This window comes from Watersipora subatra, chromosome 11 (genome assembly GCF_963576615.1).
Source record: "Watersipora subatra chromosome 11, tzWatSuba1.1, whole genome shotgun sequence".
In the NCBI taxonomy this organism is placed as follows: Eukaryota; Metazoa; Bryozoa; class Gymnolaemata; order Cheilostomatida; family Watersiporidae; genus Watersipora; species Watersipora subatra.
Window position 1 is genome coordinate 38,754,157 of NC_088718.1, and position 26,604 is coordinate 38,780,760.

Consider the following 26,604-nt stretch of genomic DNA (forward strand, 5'->3'; position numbering starts at 1 on the left):
TTCATTACCGATTTATTGCATGCACTTTTACAGTCCATCTACCAGCTCTTGTCTACCTCTAGATATAATAGATGGTTCACAACCAGCATGCGATGCTGATGCACTTTCTCTGAATTTGTTGGGAAACCTTTGAGGTTCATTGTCATACGTCTAATTTTGCTATTTCAGACTTGCCTGATGGACCAGCAGAGATTTATGGATATAGCCTATAATCTTAGGAAGTTAGCCTTAGTCTCTGCAACATTACTGGTTGCTTTCACCCAAATGGGAGATAAACTCACAGGGCACACCAAGTTAAGAGTGAGTATATATAGTCTATTCACGGTACAGTGATGTGTTACACACTAGTAGGCGCCAATTTACTAGCTGGTTCTCTTTGTTTGTTACAGTTTACTACTTTCTGTTGGACTTTCTAGTAATAATAATAATAGTTAGACTATCTTTCACTTGTCCTTACTCACTACCAGACGCAGATGCTAGACAACGATTGGTTACTACTGTGATTATGCAGCTTAATCAACAGCTTTTATAAGTTTGTCTGTGAAAATCGTTAATATTTTCTTCTGCAATATTCTGTTTTTATAGACTTAAAATTATTTCAAAAGAAAATAATTGTTTTATTTGCTTTGTGTTCATCACAGTTTGGCGTAATTCATTTCAAGGTTCTTGGTATGGTAATTCTGAATTCACTTAATTACCATAGTTTATTTGAAGCCGCAAGAACCCTTATTAGTATATCAAACAAATAAAGTTCACTCCACTTTTTCCTCGATGCAGATTAGTACCATTTGGTTGCAATGTTTTGACAACATTGTTTGGTGATGCAGTTCGTATTCTTAATGCTTGAACTTGATTTGCTCAGGTGTTTTCAAGTAAGTTATTGATTGAAGCACTTACTCCTCATTACTCGTCAAACCATCAACAGTCATGTTCAACCCTTCTACAGAAATGGCTGAACATATTTTACGTAAGAGAAATAAGCTAAAATTTTGTCACAAAGTATATTAAGAACCTTAATCAAAGGTTTTGGAAATTAAAAAACAAAAGAGAACTATAACTAAATTAGTTAAAAGTATGACAAAAACTTTAGAAAAATTAAACTCGGTAAGATCATATAAAATCGCTAACCCACTTGAAGACATCTGTACAAATCCAGTTCAAATCATAAAAAACTGCACAAACTTGGGTACCAAAACAATTAGCATCGAAAATATATATCACCAAAAATAATGTTGTCTAAATATCAACACCAAATGGTACAGGACTCGTTTTCCTCATCATCATTAAAGCATCAAGGAACTTAAAATTTGTATTGAAAATCACAAGAACAACATCATGTGTAAATGAACTTAGAAATGTCGTCCATCACACCAACAAGTTTTATCCTTTGAAAGAATAACAAACTGTACTCTATAAACATATGCATGACAGGCTAAGCAAGTGTCTTCAATGGAGTCATCTTTCCTTCCCTCTAAACAGACAAAGTATTTTTAGGAACGATTGAAGGAGGAAGTTTTGGCACTTCTGTCGGACACTCCCGAATCACAATATTCAGAGAAGATGATAAACATTGCTGAGCATGTCTCTCATGAAATTAACAAGGAACTTGAGGTGTTGGGCTTTGCACCGCTCACTTCTGACCAGTTTGTAAGCTTCTTTTATATTTTACAACTAGCTATGCTACCCGGCATTGCCTTAGGTAATAAAAAAGTCTTTGGACAGAAAGTTGATTTGTATTTAACACATAACAACATTTGTCATTCTAACTTTCAAACTACATATCATGAGAGAAGTGTTTTGTGTAATTGAAATAAATTAAGAGAGAAAATAAAAACAGTTGTAAAGGTTTTCAAACTTTGTCAAACAACTTTTAAATTTCATATCATGAGGAAAATGTTTCGTTCAGGTCAAATAAATTTCAAAATAATAAACAGACCATAAAAAGGTTTACATGTAAATGTGAAATGATTAGCAAGTAGGGCTAAATTAATTCGGTCACAACCGAGTTAATTTAGCTTTTGCTAAATTAGTTCGGTTTTGCTCTGATTACAATAAAAGATGATTTGGTAATGATACAATTAATACGAACTGAGAAAACAATAAAAATCTTGAATATGTTGAATTAATAATAATTCTTGCATAGAAGTGCGTGTGTATAAAAAATATTACTTTTCCACCAGAAGCTATCCATCAAACCTTTGAGTACGACGATACTGGTACCTCTGGATACCATTACAAATGCGACAATACTGGTACCTCTGGATACTATTACCAATGCAAAAATGAGATATCGACATCGTACTGTCTTTGTCTGACCGAACGAATAGATAATGTCGAGGCTCTTCCCATGGAGACAAAATAATTGTCCGTGTGAGAAGAATTGGCCTTGACCCCAGATATAGTAATTGAACCTTACGAAAAATATTTTTTAACAGGGGCAATGCGTGACCGCATTGGTAAAATAATCAGCATACGCTATAGCCGGAATGACACACAAATCCACATACTTTGAGAAATATATATATAGAAATAACAATATATTGGGGCCATTTACTCTTTCCTTTTCGCTGCCCTATAATGATCAGGGATCAGCGCACTCGCTGAGCCACAGCTGCCTGTTATCTCTACTCAGTGAGCATTATGTGACGTGGGGAGATGACAAAATGCTGCCTTTGGACCTTGACCGGATTTCCATTAAAAGTATAAAAATACTTTTCTGTTTTGTTGGACATCTCTGAAATCATAATCATAATGCTATTATGGATTTGAACAACGCTAAGTTTTAATGATAATTGATAAAATGGGCTCAACCTTTGTATTTTTTGAAATTTTAAAGTGTATCGTCAAATAATCAAAAGCCAATATTGTAATGGATTAAACTGCAATTTGTTTTACAACGCTTCTCATTAAATCCAACGTCATGATCTCTCACACAATCATGATCTTCAAGCGTGATAGCAGTAACCAATAGTTTTTTCACAACTGCTTTAACCATAGACCTAATAATAAGGGTTTATTATATCAGTTTTTTCAACCTTTGGAATAAATATGTGCACAATTATTTCATAGTAAGGCGAGTGGGCCATGTGGTATCCTGGATAGACACGCTTATCTGCAGAACAGGGATTCCGAGTTCAATTCCGGTACGAAGCGGTTAAATTGTAACTGGACATACTAATGACAGACACTCATATTAATATACAGTCAAACATGGATAACACAAACTTCACGAGACCGAGCGAAAGTGTTCGAATTATCAGAGCGTTCAAGTTATCAGAGCACTGTCACAAGTCCATGTATTTACTTATTTATTAGTAGATACATGTACATATACAAACTATAATATAAATCAAAAGCACAAATTGCCATGCTTCAAATTAAATGCTTCTAGTGTAAAGTTTAAAACGTTTTTATCAAAAAGTATAGAGATTTTTCTATCACTTGAGATTGGTTTGTTGTTTGAGGTGATGTTATTGCCAGGACGTTTTTTAGATTGACATTGGCAAAACTTGATCGTTGTTGAAATGCTCAAAAGAAAAGACATCTTTTTCCTTTTGAGCGTTTTACCCACGATCATTTTTGTCGATTTTTCTTGAAGTTCATGCAAAGATTACCTCACTTTACCTTGCTTCCGAAGGGCGATCGCTAAGCGGATGTTTGGTATAAATCAAATTTCACCAAACCTTTAAAAAAGTCGTTGACCAAAATATTTTGCCGATGGTGGTAATAACGACGCTTATGAATTACGAAAAGTTGAGGTTTACCTCTATGGCTTGGAATAAAGTGATTTTCTAAAGCGATAACAACCGTTTCGGTAGCCATTGGGCAAAAAACAGTGTGAGTTAACAGTGTTGAGTTCGAGTTATCTATAGCAATTTATCATTACGTGGGAACGGACCAAAGAAACCGTTCGAGTTAACCATGTGTTCGAGCTATCCGTGGGCGAGTTATCCATGTTTGACTGTATGTAAATTTAATGATAGTCCCACGAACACCTGAGCGGAGCGGAAGTGTGGGAGTTTTTATGATAAATGCATGTGCACACAACTTACGAAAATTATTCATCAACAATGAGACGAACCCTCGTCAAGAAATTTCATCAAAAAATTTAAGCATCGGAATGTAAAGTCGTTAAAGTATAATAACGATACAAAACACATTTAAACCTATTTAAATATGTTACCAAGTCTTTGTAAACCGTCGGTATTATTTTAAAACTTACCCATCTGATCGGATTATACACAAATAGACAGATTAATTTGAACGAAAATTGCCACAAAAAGCTTGAAAAGCTCGGTTTAATAAAAATTAAGACCGAAAATTGAAACGCCAATAAAGCCGTGCGACCGATTGTAGAACTATTTAGCAGTGCGCATTTCACGAGAAAACCGTGCTCATTTCATCAGTCTATGGCCATTTTTACTTGTATTCGAATTTATTCGAAGGTTTCTGTAATAAACGTAGACCGTTTGAGGCGTAGACCGATTTACTGGTACGAAATTGTGGTACACAGTTTATCAGCCTGTGTTTTTTGTCCAATCACTGAAGGTTTTATTATTTGAAACGTTAGCCGAAATTCTTTACAACTTATGTACAAGCTAGGGCCGAACTACAACGCCCCTTCATGACGAGAGCATTTTTTATTTTGCTACATTTTTATACGCGTGAATGCTCCTACCCGCTTTCTGTAAAAGATCGCTTATCAAAACCATTCTACATTCAACGCAACCAACTTTCAAACTGTGTATAGTACACAGTAGCTTGCCATTTTACTTCTAATTTTGCATTTCAGAGTTATAATAAACATATTTCTTTATTGTTGTTGAATTACATACATTACAGTAAATTAGGCCTACAGCTTTATAACACTTTTATAACAGCTTTTATTTTGCTGCAGTTTGCAGAAATCTTCGAGACGCATGAACGCTCATAGGTTTTCTATTATTGCTGTATTACTATATTAACAATATTGGTTATTTTAATAATATCAGTGCATTTTACTTATAATATTGGCCAACATTGCATTTCTCCTATTGCAAGGGAGAGATATAAACGTGTAATATTTTCCTTTCATTATTGCTGTTTGTCATGATCAAACACTTTTTAAATAAATTTTCTAAAAACCTATATAAATATCACAACTTCTTGATATTGCTACCTATGACATTTTGAAATGTAAACAAAATTTTGTATTGGTTTTCTATTATTACTATATTAATAAAATTGATTATTCTAAGAATATCAGTGCATTTTACTTCTAATATTGGCCAATATTGCATTTCTCCTGTTGCAGGGGGAAAATATAAACATCTTTTCCATTCATTATTGCTTATTGTTGTATATAATAACACCCACACCCAGTACATTACAGCTACCATTGCAGTTATCCTATTGCACTGCAGAGCCATTTGATTGCTAATATTGCATTTCTCAACCATCAGTACCCTTTATATTTTTGCCAATATCTCTGGCCATCTCTTTGGTCGTGGGCTGTATGACAGTGGAATTTCTAGTTTATTTATTTCTGTTATTATAGGCTTGCACATTTCTGCAGGCATTATTGAGGTAGATTATTGAGGTAGATTATTGTGGTAGATTATTGAGGTAGATTATTGAGGTAGATTATTGAGGTAGATTATTGAGGTAGATTATTGAGGTAGATTATTGAGGTAGATTATTGAGGTAGATTATTGAGGTAGATTATTGAGGTAGATTATTGAGGTAGATTATTGAGGTAGATTATTGAGGTAGATTATTGTGGTAGATTATTGAGGTAGATTATTGAGGTAGATTATTGAGGTAGATTATTGAGGTAGATTATTGAGGTAGATTATTGAGGTAGATTATTGAGGTAGATTATTGTGGTAGATTATTGAGGTAGATTATTGAGGTAGATTATTGAGGTAGATTATTGAGGTAGATTATTGAGGTAGATTATTGAGGTAGATTATTGAGGTAGATTATTGAGGTAGATTATTGAGGTAGATTATTGAGGTAGATTATTGAGGTAGATTATTGAGGTAGATTATTGAGGTAGATTATTGAGGTAGATTATTGAGGTAGATTATTGAGGTAGATTATTGAGGTAGATTATTGAGGTAGATTATTGAGGTAGATTATTGAGGTAGATTATTGAGGTAGATTATTGAGGTAGATTATTGAGGTAGATTATTGAGGTAGATTATTGAGGTAGATTATTGAGGTAGATTATTGAGGTAGATTATAACATGTTGATTAGAAGTCTCTAAAGAAAATAAGAATAATGAATACAAAAAACTTGAAATTTGTCAATACAGTTCGCAGAAGACAGCTTTTGCGCTATGTGGCATTTCAACGAGATCTAACGAAATGTTGTTCTGTTTCTTTTAGTAGTTTTCAATTTTTAGCACATCCAACTTTTGATTCGTCGTTGTAATTATCTGGCTGCCTGTAGTTTTTGCTTACGTTTACAAGGACACTATTCTCCTGTTGTTAAAGTCTGCTACAACTATTTCTTAATGTCAAGCAGCTCACAATAAGTTTTGGCGCTTTTGCATATTCTCCTTCAGTCAAACCGTAAGGTATCACAGAACCTTTACGATACAAAGATTTCTGTTTATATCAGAAGATCTACAGCAGCCTTGTCTAAATTGTTTCAGATTGAGTACAAGAGCAAACTGATAGCGACTGGAGAGAGAAGTCACCCTGTGCATACGCTGCTATGGAAACGAATCATGACATTTTTATGGCAGTCACTAGGCCACAGCGGCAGCCATCAATTGCAACTACCTCAAGGTCTAGGGGCTGTCAGCACTGGCATCGCTCTTTATTGTGGAAAGGTTTGATCTCATGTATTTTGGTGGCTGTTTATAGAGGCACATGCATACATAGACCATATGAGTACATATATATGGCCTGTAAGCGTATAGATATATCTATACGCTTACAGGCCATATGAGTCTATATACCTACATGCATACATAGACTATATGAGCGCATATACCTACATGCATACATAGACTATATGAGTGCATATACCTGCATGCATACAGGCCATATGAGTGCATATATCTACATGCATACAGGTCATACGAGTGCATATATCTACATGTCGGAAGATACTTTGATATCAAAACAATGATTGACTTATATTATTTATTTTTCTACCCTCACATGATTTATGGAATAAAGTTTCGGGGCCATACTGGCTCAACAGACTGGGAAAAGATTGTACTCTTACTGAAAAAAGCTCTAAGGGTTATTTTAAAAATTAAACCAAAAGCACTAATTAATAGTTTTTTTATTAAAAATAATGCCTGTAACAGTGTTTTTTTAATTCTGGCTTGTGTTGTATTTTATCAATAATTTTAAAGGTGTTGATTTTCAAAATAGGGTAATTGATCACAGCTATTATTCATGATTAAAAATAAGCAATGCTCTTAAAATACTTCAGAACTGGGACAGGTCTGATACGGAACTGCAGCTAAATTATTCAATAAATACTTATTTGACTTTCATGATGGCTTCAAATGTTAAAAAGTGAAGCTGGTGAAGTGCTTGTCAGTGGCCGGTGACAGTGGTGCTACCGGTACTACCGGTACTACCGGTACTACCGGTGACAGTGGTGTTACTGGTACTATCGGTGACAGTGGTGCTACCGGTGACAGTGATGCTACCGGTGACAGTGATGCTACCGGTGCACACTCAATCTGTGTAATGCCATAGCTGTCCTGTTCTTTTGCAAGCTGCCAGCTGGGCTGTCATGTTGCTAGTCTCGAACTATTCAACATTATCTTTGCTTTAAAGTTGTATTTTTATTGTTTTCTGTGCTTCTCCTATAAATTGAACATGATTAATCATTGTGCGCACACATACATTTGTACAGGCCATATGAGCCTATATATAATCTATATATATATTTACTTGCATACAGGTCAAATAAGTGCACATATCTACACGCATACATATGTATTATATATGTGTTTTGTATTATAAATACGTATTACATTATATAAGTGTATTGTATGTATACTATGTTATACATGTATACAGATCCATGTCAAACATGGGTAACTCAAACTTCACGGGACCGAGTGAAAGTGTTCGAATTATCAGAGCGTTCAAGTTATCAGAGCACTGTCACAAGTCCATATATTTACTTATTTATTAGTAGATACATGTACATATACAAACTATAATATAAATCAAAAGCACAAATGGCTTGTTTCAAATTGAATGCTTCTAATGTAAAGTTTAAAACGTTTTTATCAAAAAGTATAGAGATTTTTCTATCACTTGAGATTGGTTTGTTGTTTGAGGTGATGTTATTGCCAGGACGTTGTTTAGATTGACATTGGCAAAACTTGATCATTGTTGAAATGCTCAAAAGAAGAGACATCTTTTTCTTTTGAGCGTTTTACCCACGATCAATTTTGCCGATTTTTCTTGAAGTTTATGCAAAGATTACCTCACTTTACTTTGCTTCCGAAGGGCGATCGCTAAGCGGATGTTTGGTATAAATCAAATTTCACCAAACCTTTAGAAAAGTCGTTGACAAAAAATATTTTGCCGATGGTGGTAATAACGACGCTTATGAATTACGAAAAGTTGAGGTTTACCTTTAGGCTTGGAATAAAGTGATTTTCTAAAGCGATAACAACCGCTTCGGTAGCCGTTGGGCAAAAAACAGTTCGAATTAACAGTGTTGAGTTCGAGTTATCTATAGCAATTTATCATTACGTGGGAACGGACCAAAGAAACTGTTCGAGTTAACCATGTGTTCGAGCTATCCGTGGACGAGTTATCCATGTTTGACTGTATTTCATTATATATGTATATTGTATTATGTGTATATCGTGTTATATGTGTATGTCATATTATGTGTATGTATCGTGATAGAAGTGTTTATTCTATTATATATTTGTACAAGTGAATGCCTGACGTTGCACGGGTAACAACTTTTTTGCATAGAAATTTTATTTCTAATCAACTTATACGATAGTTATCATTCTAACTTTTAAATGAAGGTGTTTGTTTTTATTTTGTGTGTGTACTATAAGTTTAATTGAGTTTACATATATAAATCTCAAAGTTCATCATTAGGTCTGTCCAGCTATAGCTGTTAAAATCGAGGAATGAAAGATTCGCTCCATGCTGGATTTGATCTCAAAACCTCCTATTCACCAGGTGATAACCTATCCAATTAAGCTACGTGAGATGCAATGGACTTATTGGGTGATATGAGTCATTATCTCAGTTAAAATCGTTATCTCGGTTCATAGCACTCTGCGTTTGCGCTTGCTCTCATGGCTTTTAGTAGTAAGTTCAGCAATACGGATAGTAGTGTACCCAAATTAGTCATTGGCAATGTGCCAGGCTAATGGCAAGTGGCAGGCAACTGCATTACCTGCCACTGTTTATAAGCGGTTTTTTGATAGCCGTGCAACGCCAGGCATTTGGCTAGTGCTACAAATACATATATTTGTAGCACTAGCCAAAATGCTACATATATTTGTAGCATTTTGGGGAAGTCTGGGCACATATTTTTTAGTACACTGGCAGTCCCGTTCGCCATATAAGATATGAAGGTGTAATAAGTATGACCCCAAATATTCAACAGTATGGCAAAGCCGGTGTTCCCTAGTTCAATTCTATTGCGAAGCGGTTTTTTGTTCCTAACGCTAGCAAGCGCTGCTAGCATGCTTATTTTATCGCAATAACTGGACATACGACAAACCAACAAACAAACACTTAAATTTATATATGCACGGGTAAGAGCTAAGTTTCTCATGACATTAGGCCATCTGCTTAATGCTATCCTCTCTTATTTGCTCCCACAGAGCGACATATATCGCCTAATGAGTACATCAAGTTTGTCCGGCTAACTGGTAAAGTCAGTTTGGCGAACCGGGGGACCCGAGATCATATCTGCAATACTGATTTTTTATTTCAAGATTTTAATAGCTGTAGCTGGAACTACACACATACACACAAACTTTGAGAAATATATATATATACATGTAGATAGGTTTTATTATATGTGTGTATTATTATATGCGTTGTATTATATAGGTATATTGTATTATACATGTGTATTTCATTAAATATGTATACAACTGAATACCAAGCATTGCTCGGGTAATAAAAACATTTTTGACCAGCAAATATATTTTTAATCAATGTATGCAACATTTGCTATTTTAACTTTTCAATGAAGGTGTTTATTTATATATTTGATATTTTTACATTTAGCCAGCATGTTTGAGTTGGCTGACACCTACTTATGCCAATTCAATTACGAATTTGGGGAATTCGAAGGATAAAATGTGTAGGCTAATACACAAAGCAAATACTGTAATAAATAAATTGCAAATAAAATGAAAATAAATGTGTGATATTCATCTGTTGAGAAAAGGAAATGGTGCATGATAGCATACTATATCCATACTAAATAAAAAATAATCGTTCAAACGACAATGTTTGTAAGGAAATTGATTAAAGATAGCTGTGAAAAATATAGTTTTAATTAGAATGAATAAAGAAATGAAGTAAAAACTAAATAAAGAACAGAGGCAAAGTTTTGTTCATATTCAACGATAGTGACACGCAAGCTAAGGGCTGAGCATGTCTTGTGGCACGCAAGCTAAGGGCTGAGCATGTCTAGTGACACGCAAGCTAAGGGCTGAGCATGTTGGTATTTTAGCAAGCGCTGCATAAGTATTTGTCCAAAACATTTTCAGCATCACCAGGTCAATGTAATGTAGTGGTTAAGTTCTCTGTCCACAGTCCTGAGGTTCAGAGATCAAATTCTCTGCGGTTTACAATTTTTGTTCCTAAAACTGTATTCCTATAACTGGACAGGTGAGCACACACATCTATATATTAAGACTAGGCGAATGCCTGGCGTTACCTGGGTAATAGAAACGTTTTTGGGTAGAAAATTCATTTTTATCTAACTTGTAAACTTCATAACATGAGAAAAGTGTTTTGTGCAGTTAAAATAAATTAGAAGAAAAATAAAACAACTGTAAAGGTGTTTAAATGTGAAATAGTTAGCAAGTAATGACTAAATAGTCTGCTTTGCTAAAATGATTACAATGAAAAATTATTTGACTCTGATGCCATTAATATGAGCTGAGAAACCAATATAAAAATCATGACTATGTTGAATTAATAATAGCAATGATTGCATAAAAGTGTGTGTATAAAAAGGTTACTGTTTAACTGTATAAACGGAAGCTATTCATCCAGCCTTGGAGTACGACAATACTGGTACCTCTCGATACTGGTACCTCTCGATACTGGTACCTCTCGATACTGGTGCAAACATAAAAATGAGATATCAGACTGTTTTTGTGATGTGCTTTGTCTGACCAAACCGACAGAGAATGTAGAGACAATTCCTACTTGAGATAATACAACAATTCAAGTGTAAACGTTGTAAATTTTATAGTTCTTAGTGATTGTCATGAGAAAGAACTAAAAATTGGAGCTAATAATAGGACATTTGAAATTGAAACGTCGCATTTGAAAGTTACAAATTAAAAAAATTCAAACTTCAACACGGCTTGTAAAAAATTTTTAAAAGCAAAACAAGCGCAAAAGGTAATGCTAATTAATATTAAAAACTGCTTTCCCATATAGTGATAAAGATACCGTAGAAAAATAGAAAGCCGATAAGAATCGCTTAGCCTTGTGATTATATTGATATTGATTTTTATTATTATCGCATCAACATTATTAAGCAAAGGCATTCACTATTTGATGTCTCCATATAGATTAAAAATTTAATTTACAGTATCTGAAGTTGGCCTCGCACAACAAGGCTGTGTTCGGAGTACAATATGCAGACCTAGTAGCTACGCTAATGAATGTCACTGATCTCTCTCCCAGACTACCTTAGGCTTCTCCATTCAACATCTCCAGTATTCTCCAAAAAGAGGTAAATGAAACTCGTCAAATGATCTCTTCCGTTCATTTACCATTCCCTCCAACCGATGACCTCTTCAACAGCTAACCAATCTGTTTTCTATGGGTGACCATTGGAGATACCTAATTTAAAACTTTAAAATAAAGTTTTAAATTAAAACTTTAATTTAAAACTCTTATGTATCTGAGTGCAAAGGGTCAAAGGGTCAATGTGTAGTACTGTCTTCTATCATTATTATTATTATTGTCACTCATTCAATGCGAAACTCTTCAGAGAACCTTACTAGCATTCGCTGATGGAAATAGTGGGGTTGTCTTCTCTTTGTTTATTGTATCATCTATAAAAACAGCTCTTTTTAAACGGACCATGGATTAGTATGGCATAGTATTTAGGCCTATACTCACTGCGTGAGTTTTATTTTTGAGAGATTTGATGAGCATTATTTTTTTGTTAATTTATTTTGGAAGAGAACTTAACTACGCTTGAAATCATTTTCTTTGCTCCTAAGAAATATATATTTATTACAATGTCCTACTGTTATATTGATAATGGTTGCACGTGTTATCTATAAATAAGGATGTTCGCATAGAGGTAATAGCTTTTCTCTCCGCCCATTCTGTGAGATTCTTTGTATTTCACACGAGTTTTTATTGCGATGCAAATATGTGACATACACGATCTATCAGGTTTTTTTAACAAACTCAAAAGCTGTCCACTAGAAGTTAGACTTTTTAGCGGAAAAAGTTGGGTGACAGATGAAATTAATTTAAACACTTGAAATAATATCTTTTGAGTTTGTTTGCTGAACTTTATAATGCTGAACAAAAAACGAGTGGACATCTCCCTGCTGGACAAAAGTATGAATTTGCTTTTCATCCAATCCGAGTTCCAAGACCGACAACCAGTTACTCGTTATTGGCTGAATGTATTTTACGCTGAGACTACAACAATCAATCAGCTTTGTACTACATGTTTATGGTAACCTGTCTGATGGTTCTTCTTTAGCTGTTAGTCTTCCTTCTGGTCAGATTAGAAAGGGAGTGTAGATCATATTCAGATGCTTTTTGGGCTGGTCAGCAGAGTAACCCATTATCAGTGGTTATTCCAAATATTCAAATACTTGAATATTTATATTAAATCTTTGTAGTGAGTTGAGTTAATTTTTATTATGATTTAGAAAACTATAGCATTGATTGGAGATTTGATCTGGGAAACAACTAGAGTGATTTTAAATTAGGATTTGATGTAGAAATCAAAATATTAAAAAATGTGTCAATTTTACGGTTTGTCAGTTCCAAACCTGAAAAAAGGTTAGACCTGCAAGTTAGTTTTTCAATTTGCATCTTCATCTTCTCCTGGAAGCACATTATTTGGCCTTATCGTGGTATTTGGCCTTATTGAAAACTCAGGATAAGAGGTGGATGGCGGAAGGGTGTTTTGATCTGGTTGTGACTGACAATCTGGATAGTAGCATTTCTGTGATTCGAAGTTGACATTCTCAAACAGGTACTCTGCATTGCTGGATCTCCTTTTCCTTGATGCTCTTCTTTTGTATGACACTGCAATAGACAATGAATTTCTCAAGGCTGCCAGGATGACTTTGTAAAAGCTACCAGATGACCTTGTGAAGGCTGCCAGGATGACCTTGTGAAGGCTGCCAGGATGACCTTTTGAAGTCTGCCAGGATGACCTTGTAAAGGCTTACTAAAGTTACAAAGATTTATAAGTAATGAGACAAATAAAATATATATTACTGTATTTTTTGTATTACCAGCTGGGCCGCAAGATGTTAGCTTCAGAGGTTATGCGCTGCAGAAAGTGTAAGTTACAGAAGGTATGAGCTACAACAGTAAGAATAGTAAGTAACAATAAGTAACAGAAAATATAAGCTACATAAAGTGTAAATTACAGAAGGTACGAGCTGCAGAAGGTATATAAGTTACAAAAGGTATGACCTGCAGAAGGTGTGAGTAATGATACACAGCCCCTCAAGGATAGCCGACGGCTCTCATATGGGCGGGGTTTAATGATGGAGCTCTTTTGGGATGAACCCGAACACGGCACCCAAACAAACAACTATGCTGAATAAAGCCCCTTGTAAATTTACAAATATTGTAAACTATAGTGGTTATTTTACTTATCTGTTAAATTCAGTTTGTTGTTAAATAAATATAGTATAGATATACAGGGGGCTGTATATCATTGGTGTGAGTTACAGAAGTATAAGTCACAGAAGGTTTGAGCTGCAGAAGGTGTAAGTTATAGAAGGTATGAGCTGCAAAAAGAAACATCTGAAGCAGGTTAAATCTGCAGCAGACATAATCAACAGAAGGTATAGGCTGTATAAGGTATAAGCCGCATGACTCAGAATGCCTGGGAAAAGGTTTGACAAATCTTATTGCATACTCTAGCAAAACTGACTTGTTTTTCTGTAACAGCATTTGTGTATACACTTTTCTACAGCATAGGACTTGTGATAGAAACATCATTAGCAAGTCCATATTTTTGCCTTTTGTAACAGAAGTGGTTTAAATTTCAATGAAACCCCAGCTGTCTAGCTTCTGCACGTGTTAAACGTTGATGATCACACAATGTCTCCATTGCGCAATGATACTTATGAAAACGCCTGAAGTCTTTTCTGTTTTTGTTGAAACATCGGCGCCTTTGACGTTCATGATTTATTTTTACCCTAAACAAGTAACATTAATCAAACTACTTCTAAAGCGGAGGACACCTGCTGACACTCAGAGTTCTGTGATGATGATGATACCAAGTTCTCAAAGAATTTCGACCATAAAACAAAACCTTAACACTTTACTTGCTGATGATACAGATGAGTGCAGAAATCCAAACACCAATACTATTTAGCTGAGAGAAGACGACTCCATACTAACATTGATAGACTCTACTTTAACAACAGCAGCTAACAATTAAAGTGAGCCACTACTATTAAAATACGTATAACAATGCCTGTATAAAAATTACTAATTTAGAAATCAAGTTTTTAAATAAATCACCTTGATACTTGCTTTTACCTTACCTCAATACAATAATAATTTAAAATCTCAAAACTTGTGTGGCAGTCTTAACTTTTGAACAGAAAGAAACTTCCATAAAATCTAAAATACTTCAAACATCTAAGAATGGAGTATAAAAACAGACCACATGTAATTACTTAAAAGTTGTCTCACCCATGTAGGACAGCTCTTTATCATTGTCATTGAAATAGAAGTCTCCATGATAGCTAGAATCAGTATTAAGCTTGTTACTGGACGCATCAGCTATATCCCTCAATTCCTCTTGTACCCTCACCCTGTCAGGCTTGGTTATAACGTTGTGGGTGATGATGACTGAAAAGTCCTCCTGAAAAATAAAAGAGAATGTACATGTAGGTGATCGTCAGAACTAATATAATAGGTTGTTGTTTTAACAGAGAACTCAGGCTGAACTTTATAACAAAGGTAAAACTCTGTGAAACAGTTAAAGACACAACAAATGAAAAGAGGGATTGCTTGCAGAGGGCAAATGAGAGCTAAAATGAACTGGTATGATAAGATAACTCCTGAGAAGAATTTCAAGTCAAATACTAAAGTGTTAAAGAGGAATGAGGAGATGAGTGTTATTAAGCTCGGGAGATCAGACACAACACCTTTACAGACTTTTAGTCATAAATTCTTCATATTTAATTATCATTTTTATTATTATTCTTATTAACATATTCTACACACTACATAAAGGTACAAGGGTACATCCATTTGCTGCTGACTAAGAATTTTCACCGCTGTTTGTGCAATACTTACCATGGAAGCGTGTAGGAAGAATCATTATGTTTAGCTTCATACTTTTAGAGCAGTTAAAAATGAAAGTTTTGCATTTTCAATAATTGAACGATTTGGATGAGAGCAGCATAGAAAATTAGCCAGTATTAGCCTCCTTACCTTTTAAAATATCACGCCAATCGTAGAAAATCGCTCGCAATGATAGACAAGAGCAAATAATATAATTAAGTTCTTTAGCAATGCGTATCTGCAGAACTAGGTTAGATGATATGCACCCATACTTCATTCACTGCGAGATTGCTTATTTGAGTAAACGTTATCTTTAAAAGTTAAAACAATGTAATAGCTAATACCAATTTACACATTTGCCATTGATCTACACTACTACTTTTTTACAAGTCAAACCATTATAAATTGGTCCTCAAAGAAATTGTTTTAAATTAAAATCACTTTTCACGAAATGCATACACTTTTTACAGCTTCAAGTCACTAAAATTAATATTAAAGTCGCTAAATACAACTACATGGTTCACCAACTCTGTTTTCCGATAGGTCCCCTGCTGCTTGACTGGATAAAAATGGTTGATTGGCGGAACATTTGCTGATTAGAAATAGTTCAACAGAGTTGAGCATAACAAATAATAGGTAATAGTAAATAATAAGAGGATGACATTACACTTTAATTATACCTGTAATAGTAGAACTAACTCTGTCAGTGCTTAAAGTTCATAACTTGATTTTGTGCATATATTTAAAGTAAATAGCATTGTCACTGTTAACTAAACACTGCTGTTCGAAAGTTAAATATTGGTTTAATTATTGATATTGAATTGTCAAGTGTTAAAAATTTGAACTTTTTAGCCAATAGAAATACAAACTACTAATTTATTTACCGGTGAGTTGCTTTGAAATCAAGCAACTCTAGATTCAACAGACCTTTTTAACTATGATGTAAAAAGAATGAGTAGTTTTCTCTCATCCTAATTTCTGTTTATGATGTTTGAGGTGATCTGACTGCCAGAATGTTTGAAGATTAAACTTGACAAAACATGATTGCAGTTAAAACGGTCAGATCAAGGGAAAGTACAGCTATAATGTCTATAATAGTTGTGGAGAGACTAACAGAGTAGGGATGTGTAATGCTGCAACTTGAATGTTATAGCAGATATCAACTATAACAATGGTAGCATGTATTTTACATCTCAACATTTTAACAGCGATCAAGTTGTATCAATTTTAGTCTTGGAACATCCTGGCAGTCAGATCACCTCAAACATAAAAAACGATCACTGATGATAGAAAAATATAACTACTTTCATATAAAATACACTAAAATTTGGTATAAGTTAATCTTTAAATACTCAAAGATAATAAATGTGTGAAATGAAAAAGCAAGAGATTTGAAGCTGAAAGGAAAGCACTATGTATGAATCACCAGATCTTCAAAGATGGCGCTATAACTGATGTTTACAATATGCTCCATATTCTCCCAGACCATCTTGTACTCCTGTCCACTCTCCACAACAGAAGTCCAGCCTGTACACAGACTTGTTAAGTAACTGACCAGCAATCTGTTAGGCTTGCACATCGCCCAAATTATAAACAGTTGGAAAACTCCAGAATATAAAACTTGCGCTGTCAATGTCATAGAAGTATTTAAGATTCATTGATAAGAAAAGTACCTGTTTCATGTGTCATCCTCTTGTTGGCGAATGGCGCGATATGTGTCCCAAAGTCATTGGTGAATAGAACATTCTTGAACAACATTGAGCTCAAGCCGGGACTGCAAAGTAATGAATTAATGTCAAGACAGTGGATATTATATTAACAGCTTTGTCAAGCATCGCTTCAACAATGCCTGAGGACATGTACATCAGCTGAAATTTTTATTATCATATGATCTGTGATATCATGTGATTTGTGATATCATGTGATCTGTGATATCATGTGATTTGTGATATCATGTAATCTGTGATATCATGTAATCTGTGATACCATGTGATCTGTGATATCATGTGATCTGTGATATCATGTGATTTGTGACATCATGTGATCTGTGATATTATGTGATCTGTGTTATCATGTGTTCTGTGATATCATGTGATCTGTGATATCATGTGATGTGTGACATCATGTGATCTGTGATACTATGTAAACTGTGCTATTATGTGATCTGTGCTATCATGTGCTCTGTGTTATCATATGATCTGTGATGTCATGTGGTTAATACTATTATGCAATCCCTGATATCATGTGATGTGCACTATAATGTGAGATGTGTTGCCATGTTTGCTCAAATCTAAATCCTGAAATATATTCTTGCATACTTGGCAAAAGCGATGAGTTGGAGAGAAAAATAAATCGCTCTTCGCCCTTTTAACTGCTCACTTGTTAAAGGAGAGTCGAGCAAATTTAGTTGTGCGGTCACACACAGCTCCTTCTACTGCCCCAATACTGAATCTGTAATCCTTTGCACACTTGCTAGGGTCCATCGTATCCATCCAAGGAAGCACTTTGTTCCCCGCAGCACCAGAATAACTTCCATCAAGGTCGACGAAAACCCCATCATGAAGCCATCTGAAGTTGCCTGCACAACGAGATAGCTACTATAGAAGCTCTGCAGTTGCCTTTTATCAGAGTTCAAGTAAAAACAGGACTGATTAATGATGCAGGTGCAGCATAAAGGCTGGTTCACACTATATCGCTTTATCTCGACGTTGATTCCACAATAATACGGTGATCATCGATGGTAACAATGTTCACGCTATAGCAAATCTATCAGCGTTTGCATCGAGAAGTACTCTGTGACATAATGTTCTCTTTTTTTTTTAATTTTGTGAAAAAACCTTTTCGTTTTTTGTACTTTGATACGTGTGATTTATTTATTTCCGTATTTTGTAAAAAACGGAAATAAATAAATCACGCTACCCGCGACCGCGAACTAACACCGCCAAAGTGGTTCACATTTGAAAGGCGGTCGTCGATGCTCGGCGAAATATCAAAAAACCTTTACAGCTGCAAACTTTTCCAAGGCGTCCGCTTTGCCGATGCCACTGGTTTACGGTTCACATAATCGACAATAATCGCCTTTAACCAGAATGAACTAAATAAACATTTCTTTGCAACACTGGACAAGACAAAAGAGATCAAATTCTCTCACAGCCCATGAGAAAGACGTCTATAATGGCAGAGTGAGGCAATGATGACTCAATGCTCAGTAGGAATCTATCTCATTGTATGTCATATGCTTACCAGTTGCTGCCAGGCAGCGACTGGTGAGTATATGTACACTGTTATTTACCCGCAAAAACGCAAACAGTTTAGCAATTTGGGTCTTTCATCCACAAAACAACTAAGGGAAAAAGGTGTTTAAATAGGTAACGATAGCTGAAAACAGAAGGACGGCGGAAGATCATTTGCTGACATTGAGTGCAATAACACATAAACAATGCTGTTCCTTTTACCAGCTAAAACTTACACTCTTTTTCACTAAAGCGTTGATTTGAAGATTTTATTAGAGAGTAGAGATATTTTTCTATCATATGAGACTTTGTTTGTTGTTTTAAGTGTTCAAACTGCCAGGATGTTTTAAGATTAAAAAGGACAAAACTTGATAGTGGTTACAACAGGCGGACAAAAAAGAAATCATGAGACCAGACTAATAACGCCAATAGCCGTGCTTCCTGTTTATGAGTGATAGATGTATGGTCTGAGCATTTTAACTGCGATCAAGTTTGTTTGCCTATATATTCTGAAACAACATTTTTAAATTTGACATGAGTAATCCTTTAAACTGATAAAAAGAATTAATAAGCAAATAAAATAACAAATGAATAAAGCATGCCGTGTTAGCTAAGGCGCCAACTGGTGTCAATCAGATAAGTGTCAGCAACGATGATATAGTCAACAAGCATACTCACTTCTTTGCTGGTCTCCATTGATAAAAGAGATTTTCTCCATGTGATAATTCCAGCCACCGCAGAGCTCTGAGCAGGTGCCCTGAATGTCTGTCATGCCAAAAACTGCCGCATTTGATTCGTCGAAATTGATGAATTTGACATTCTACCAAAACATTGCGTGGACATATAATCTATCAAAAATGAAAAAATACACAGCTGTATAGTATATAAAATACACTAATTGTAAAATATATTTAGTAGCCTCTAGCTAAAAAGTCCGCATACAAGATTGTGGCCATATATTTCAGAGGTCCGGCAAGCAGTGTGCTAATAAATCTACTACCTTCTGTACACAAAGTAAATAAACAACAAACATACAACAGCTAAATGCTGAAATACTCTTATTAGTTATAAAGGAAGCTACCTTCACGGAGAAGCCTGCAGACCAAGGTAGGACAATTCCAATTCTTTTACCGCCACTGCTGTGTGGATAATTAGGAGCATAAGCAGCAATTACTGAGTCTCGAATCATGGGACCCCTGTCGGTGTAAGGAGCCTCTACTCCTAGCAGCATGTTCTTCTTCCCTTCAAGTGCTGTCAGCTTGTTGTTAGCCTAACAAGGATTAGAACTTGGTTTATTTAAAAATTAAAACATGATCTATTTAAATAGAAATTTTAGTTTATTTAAATAAAAAACAATATCACATAGTTCACTAAATACAAAATTGCCGCAGAAATTTTAAAAAATAAATCAAAATCTTTATAAATATACTTTTGGTTTATTTAGTAACAATAAAGATCACATGGTTGACAAAATGCAAATTTGCTGTAGCAACTCTAGAATAATTCCAACATAAAACACGCTTGCATGCTCTAATCTGCTGATAATAACAGAAATAAAATTAAAGGAAGTATTCCTAGTTATTCACACTAAGTTAAAAAAAGTTAAACGCTCTCAATAAGCAGATCTTCATTGATAAGCATTTCTTAAAAGTTGGGTTAAAAGTTGGAAAAATAAAATAAATTAATATTTAAATGAATATAATAATACGATAATGTATTAATATATTAACATAGTAATATATTGTTAAATTTGTATTTTAATATATTAATAAATTAGTTCGTTATATTAATATATTAACTGCTTTATGGAGATGAGACCACTTCAGGGGCTCCATCCAAAGAGTTTTTCCCAATTGTTATGAACAAGTTAAACGAACATATTGTGGTAAAGTGGCTACAAATGTTGCTATAGAAAGCTTATTACTTGATACTTGATGGAAATCACAAGCATAGAAACATACAAAAAAATTGGTAAAATTCGTTAAAAAAACTAGGCTTTATGTACAAATAAAGTAGACAAATGCCTGAAAAAAAATTTAACCATAAAAACTTTTTAATAAATCATGCACAACTATGAATAAAAAAAGCTTCTGGCAGGAGAGATAACTTTTACTCACCAGTAAACAATCAACAAATTGAAGGGAACCTCCATTTACAAATTCCAGTCCTTTTTCACAATTCCACACAATAAACTTCTCAAAAACTGCGGGCTCGGGGTCAGTAGAATCACAGCCGCCTCCTACCATTGGATAGTAATCCTGGAAGGTCCACAGGCCAAACCAGCCATTGGAATGAACTACAAGTACAAAAGTCAATGTACTAGCTCCCTTAATAATAACAAGTAAGTAGTTGTACAAAAGAGAGGAGATAACTGCTCTTTCCTTCTGCACTAAATACACTTCTGGCAGCATAAGGATACTAAATCTATCAAAGAATCAAATGAGCCCTAACATATTGAACCTTCAATATCGACCACATAAATATCAGTAAACCAATACATATTATGCAGGAAATATACAATTATATGCACTATGTTTTCATTATGCGGTTAATCCAGACAATTTTGCATCATCAAAATGATACAAACGCAAAAAAACTTGCAAGTCGAGTGAGTTTTTGTTACTCGTAAATTTATATCGAATGTTTCACGTTAGCGAAAGATGGAAACGGCGCTTGTCAATGATGCTCAAGAAAATGCCTCACAAGCTTTTGAACATTTTCACTACTTCAGTTGTTCCTATTTTAATTTGAGAAGTTTACAATGACCTTCGGTGGAAAATTGTTAATGTTTTTAAAAAGTCCCCGTGTTAATCCGCAAAATGCGAATGTCTATTGAAACACTTTGTTAAAACGTGCGCACAACTCCGAATCTGCTTCCACACAGTTAAAACATAGTAATGGCTAAATTTTAAATTTTTTGTGTGAATGTTTAAAATCAAATTTTTAGGTTTTTATTTTTAAATATTTTGGCATCATTTCCTCTCACATTTGTATGCTGAGTTTTAGCTAAACACGAGTTTTATATCAAACTGTCGGTTATTTTGGGTAGAAATTAATTGTTTTATGTGAAACTACACAGGTAACAAAACAGCTAACAAAGTTCAAAGTTGAAAATCTGTCTAGCTGTTAATTTTTACTTTTCTGTTACTTTTACATTGGTCCATTGACAATGTTTTTCAATTATAACTGGCATAAATGATTGAACTTGCTACATGACCACCTTCAGTGCACAAGAAAGCAAAAACCCATGTTGAAAATCAAATTTATGTTTTCCATAAAATTCCCTATAATTTAATTTGTTTATAATTTTTACTGTAGCCTCAAACTCAAAAAAAGCATCAACCGATAAATATTGCTCAGGTCTAGGTCAAGACATGAAAGACCTGACACAACTCACCCGAGTTGTTGTAGGAAGTTCCTAGAGGCACGCGACGAGGGCAAACGCTGGTCGTTGCACTCATGCCCTCGGGATGCTCAAGAAGTCGGTACCAGAAACCGAAGTGGGTGCCTCCGGCAACAGCGTTGTGTTCATAGTGATTGTCAGGATTTGTAGCCCAGAACGCTGCTGGTGTTATGTCATCATTGAGTAAGCTAGAGCTGGCTCTCACAAACAGAGCGAGGTTGTACTACAAAAAAAAACATAAGAATCGGTTGTTCATAGAACTTTGGATCTGCAGCTACTGCTAGTATATAGTACAGATGAGAACCAATAGTTTATACACAAAATGTTAACAAATAGCGATTCTTAAGAAATACTAATGATGTAGGTAGACTCTCTATCGGTAAGGAATAAATTTAATAACAGAACTACTGTACGACAGCCAGTGAAGGTGCTTGCTTCACTTGAATAATCTCACTACTGAAATTGTGCTCATTCTGAGGTTTGGGACTAGAATTGTTCCAAACGAAGCTGTTTTTGTATTTAGGAGTCTTCAAGTATCTTTCAATGTCTTGGATTTAAGTAAGATACCCTTCCTGTTACCACTCTAACTGAGATTGAAACTTAAACTAAGATGATACAACGAAGATGAAGTTTTTTCTGAATTAAAAGGCCTTGTAGATTTATATGCTAAGCTTTTATTGTTAACAATAGTAACAATAGTTTACTCTTATTGTATGTTTAATTGGCTTTAGTTTTTACTAGGCCTACAGGTCTAGAACTCCTGACCTGCATACAACAGGTTGGGGGTTCAATCTCCAAAAAGGCCACTGATGATGACAGAAATGACATCCAACCGTAAACTACACTCTCTTTGCAACAGGGCATATCTCCAGTCGTTGAGGCTCCCTTGCCACCGAATGTACAGATGTCCAGCCAAAATCACAGAGCCATTGCTTGTGCAAGATGGCTCTTTCAAACGTGAATAGCCTCTGCTTGCATAAGCAGACATCATTGCGATCTTCATGTATATCTTCGAGGTATTGGTTACATACGTATTTCTTACTTCAACGATTCACCATCCACGTTAATAAACAATTGAGAAATGCACTTCTAAACAAAAGATTCTATCGGAAATGTATAACCTTGAACTCCTGGAAGGTAACTACTCACCCGGTATCTGTTTCCTGTTTCGATTCCATCTTCAAGGAAGAAGGCTCCGCCCATGATATTGTAAATGACTGTATGTTCAACAAGGATATTGTGAGTGCCATGGATGTTGATAGCTCTGTTGAATGCTTCATGAATGGACAGACCTTTCACATACGATCCGCTCATGTCTCCGTTCAAATGGAAGTGCACAGGGTATCGACCCAGCCTACAATAACCAGTTGTAAACATGTCTAACAGTCAGAGAGATCGTGTCAAATCCAAACTCCAAAGTAATGACTGACGTATATATGGGACTGTATAAATTACTTGCATATGAAATTGAAATTTTATGTTTAATGTAATTTTCTAATACTGATTGACACAAATGAAATTGATTTTTGCCGTTAGTTTGACTTGTAAGTTCAATAATAATAAATATAACATTATAAATTTTAATAATCACTTGTGCGACTGCTACTTTGATATTCAGTTGGTTACAGTCAGTGAAACCAATGTAAGCTACTGCAGACCAAACATAAAAAGTAGGTTTTACAGCTCTTAGTTCATTTTTCAATTATGTTTCCATAGATGTTTCCATAAATGTTACTTCATAGATGGTAGGTGAAGGTTGTGCAGTAGATTATTGTAAGAACTCATTCACATAAATGCTTATTCATTTGAGGTTTGACTACCTGCTGACAGTGCAGGACAGCATGCACATTGTATTTCATAGGGAAGCTAAACTGCCATGTGTACTGTAAGCATAAAATGGTGAAGACAACTCCGCCTACTATGCATTCACAAGCATGAGACTGGAAATGCAAAAAAGAAAGCGAGTTTGGAGGAGTTAGAGGTGCCCACCTAAAAGCTTGTCCAGCATAGTTGACTTCAATGTAGGAAAGTTTTCCTCGAGCTAGCTTTGTGTCCCTGATCGGTGCATGGAACATAATCTGAGCTCCAAACTGGTCACTTCCAATCTCATCTCCAAATCTATCTTGGAAGCAGGTTTGTGTGGCAAACTCACCTGTTTTTAAATAAGATGATAAGCACTTCATGCAAGAATAATACAACCAGAAAAATCATCTACTGCCACTCAATTGGTTGATGAAACAGTTGACTTCCAGTTAAAGTTGAACGTGTACCACACAGTAATCAAGCAAGCCTAGGGATTTCAAAGAGAGTCCATATTGTTATAGGCAAGGAGAGAACAACCCGCAAGTAAGGAACTAACCAGTATCAAAGCCATCTGGGCAGGCTTCTATTTCATCAGACCACTGGATGTCTCTGCTGCCGACGACCCTGACATTGCGACTTAGCAAGGCAACTTCAGCTCTCATCTCTAATGTATGACCGCCTCCAAGTTCTTCTGTAACTCCAAGATGCTCATACCTAGGTGAAGAGAAAATAATAATAATAGGAAGAAGAAGTACACTGCTCGCCTAGAATCAACTTAACAAACTAGACGCTTATTTAATTAGTGTTGAGAGAAGACCTTATCAAGTAAACTTCCTCTTCAAAATCATGAACAACTCAGCCATAACTAAAATGAAAATTGCAGCGCAAAAACCTTTTATATGCATAATAATAATAATAAATATATTTATGCTAATAGTAAAGCAATATCAACATGGTCACAAAATAATAATAACAACAGTTATCGGTGTAACATTAATATAATAATGCATGTAATAGTGTTAATAATTTTGGCATAATAATATGGTTACATATAGTAATGAAATTAACATTAACAAAAATATAACTTATGAGTATATAATAGTAATACACCTTTAAAGTAATTCAATATTGATATTAGTCATATACTACCATTAATACTATAGTAATACTGTTATTGATATAAATATAATAACATAATACTAGTTATATTAAACATGATATACCAATCAATATTAATATTATTACTAAATTATATAATTACAGTAACAATAATAATATGCTAATAAAATAATATTAAAGTAACGCTGCTGTTATATTTTATAACAATATAGCAATATTGGTATGCTAATATACTTGTGTGCTAATAACTAACTTTATTATTATTACTATGTTTATTGCTATTATTATTGCTATATTTATTATTATTACTATGTTTATTATTATTATTACTGTGTTTATTATTATTACTATGTTTATTATTATTATTACTATGTTTATTATTATTACTATGTTTATTATTATTATTACTATGTTTATTATTATTACTATGTTTATTATTATTATTACTATGTTTATTATTATTACTATGTTTATTATTATTATTACTATGTTTATTATTATTATTACTATGTTTATTATTATTACTATGTTTATTATTATTATTACTATGTTTATTATTATTACTATGTTTATTATTATTACTATGTTTATTATTATTACTATGTTTATTATTATTACTATGTTTATTATTATTACTATGTTTATTATTATTACTATGTTTATTATTATTACTATGTTTATTATTATTAATATGTTTATTATTATTATTACTGTGTTTATTATTATTATTACTATGTTTATTATTACTACTATGTTTATTACTATTACTATGTTTATTATTACTACTATGTTTATTATTATTACTATGTTTATTATTATTACTATGTTTATTATTATTAATATGTTTATTATTATTATTACTGTGTTTATTATTATGCACAATTAAACTCACTCCAGAGGCTCAGATAAGGTAATTTTCTTTCCATCATTACTGATTGCGGTGATATTCCGCAGCTCTGTTTCGATTTGGCTGTGTCGATCTCCGGTTGTTGCTATGGCAATGGTTCCACCTACTGGCCAGTCAGCTTGACCCCATTCCAACTCAATCTGTGTGCTACCAGCCGTAGCCGTAGAACTCAGTCTAGTCCAGGTCATACGAACTGGCTTGCCTACAATGAACAAACTTGTTACCATAGTAATTATTAAATTTTTACCAAATCCCTAAAAAAGCAAACATTTTGTTTAAAAATGTTGTTTTTTATTAATCCAGTTAATTTATTATTCAGAGAGCATCCCGTGTCTGAAATAGCGCAACTGTAACGAAATAAGGAATCTGGCAGAGCTGGTGATTATCCAAGGTTGACAGCGTGTTTCGCAATATAATTAGTCTGTTTTTAGGCTAGAACATTC

At 34.3% G+C, this 26,604-nt stretch overlaps 2 protein-coding genes across 4 annotated transcripts in view; one reads left to right on the forward strand and one right to left on the reverse strand.

Moving 5' to 3' along the window:
* LOC137408325 (T-complex protein 11-like protein 1) overlaps positions 1 to 14,741 on the forward strand; it is a 37,179-nt gene extending 22,438 nt beyond the window's left edge. Inside the window, exons 8-13 of one of the 3 annotated variants that reach the window (XR_010980071.1) lie at positions 169 to 300; positions 1,495 to 1,647; positions 6,639 to 6,818; positions 11,777 to 11,920; positions 13,477 to 13,634; positions 14,633 to 14,741. Coding sequence is in view for 1 of the 3 variants with exons in the window: in XM_068094816.1 (XP_067950917.1) it covers positions 169 to 300; positions 1,495 to 1,647; positions 6,639 to 6,818; positions 11,777 to 11,881 (570 nt within the window). In the remaining 2 variants the exon portion in view is untranslated. Of the gene's footprint in view, positions 1 to 168; positions 301 to 1,494; positions 1,648 to 6,638; positions 6,819 to 11,776; positions 12,440 to 13,476; positions 13,635 to 14,632 lie in introns of those variants that run through there. The other 2 variants (XR_010980072.1, XM_068094816.1) reach the window with 2 other exon arrangements.
* On the reverse strand, positions 13,241 to 26,355 carry LOC137408048 (fibrocystin-L-like). The gene is made up of 13 exons (XM_068094437.1): positions 26,147 to 26,355; positions 24,692 to 24,849; positions 24,322 to 24,484; positions 23,482 to 23,686; positions 22,327 to 22,555; positions 21,047 to 21,225; positions 20,011 to 20,199; positions 19,608 to 19,749; positions 18,076 to 18,274; positions 17,370 to 17,470; positions 17,123 to 17,223; positions 15,100 to 15,271; positions 13,241 to 13,467 (listed from the first exon to the last, which is right to left on the reverse strand). Exons 1-13 carry the CDS (start codon positions 26,347 to 26,349, stop codon positions 13,241 to 13,243), a joined length of 2,268 nt encoding a protein of 755 aa, XP_067950538.1. The 5' UTR covers positions 26,350 to 26,355.
* Between the last annotated feature and the right edge of the window lie 249 nt (positions 26,356 to 26,604).

Excerpts from the sequence above, each read along its gene's own strand:
- LOC137408048 (XM_068094437.1), bottom strand. The coding sequence starts at position 26,349 with ATGACCTGGACTAGACTGAGTTCTACGGCTACGGCTGGTAGCACACAG. Across the intron at positions 19,750-20,010 it reads CTGCAGGCTTCTCCGTGAAG|AATGTCAAATTCATCAATTT; the intron begins GTAGCTTCCTTT and ends ATGTTTTGGTAG. Across the intron at positions 15,272-17,122 it reads GCGCCATCTTTGAAGATCTG|GAGGACTTTTCAGTCATCAT; the intron begins GTGATTCATACA and ends TTTATTTTTCAG.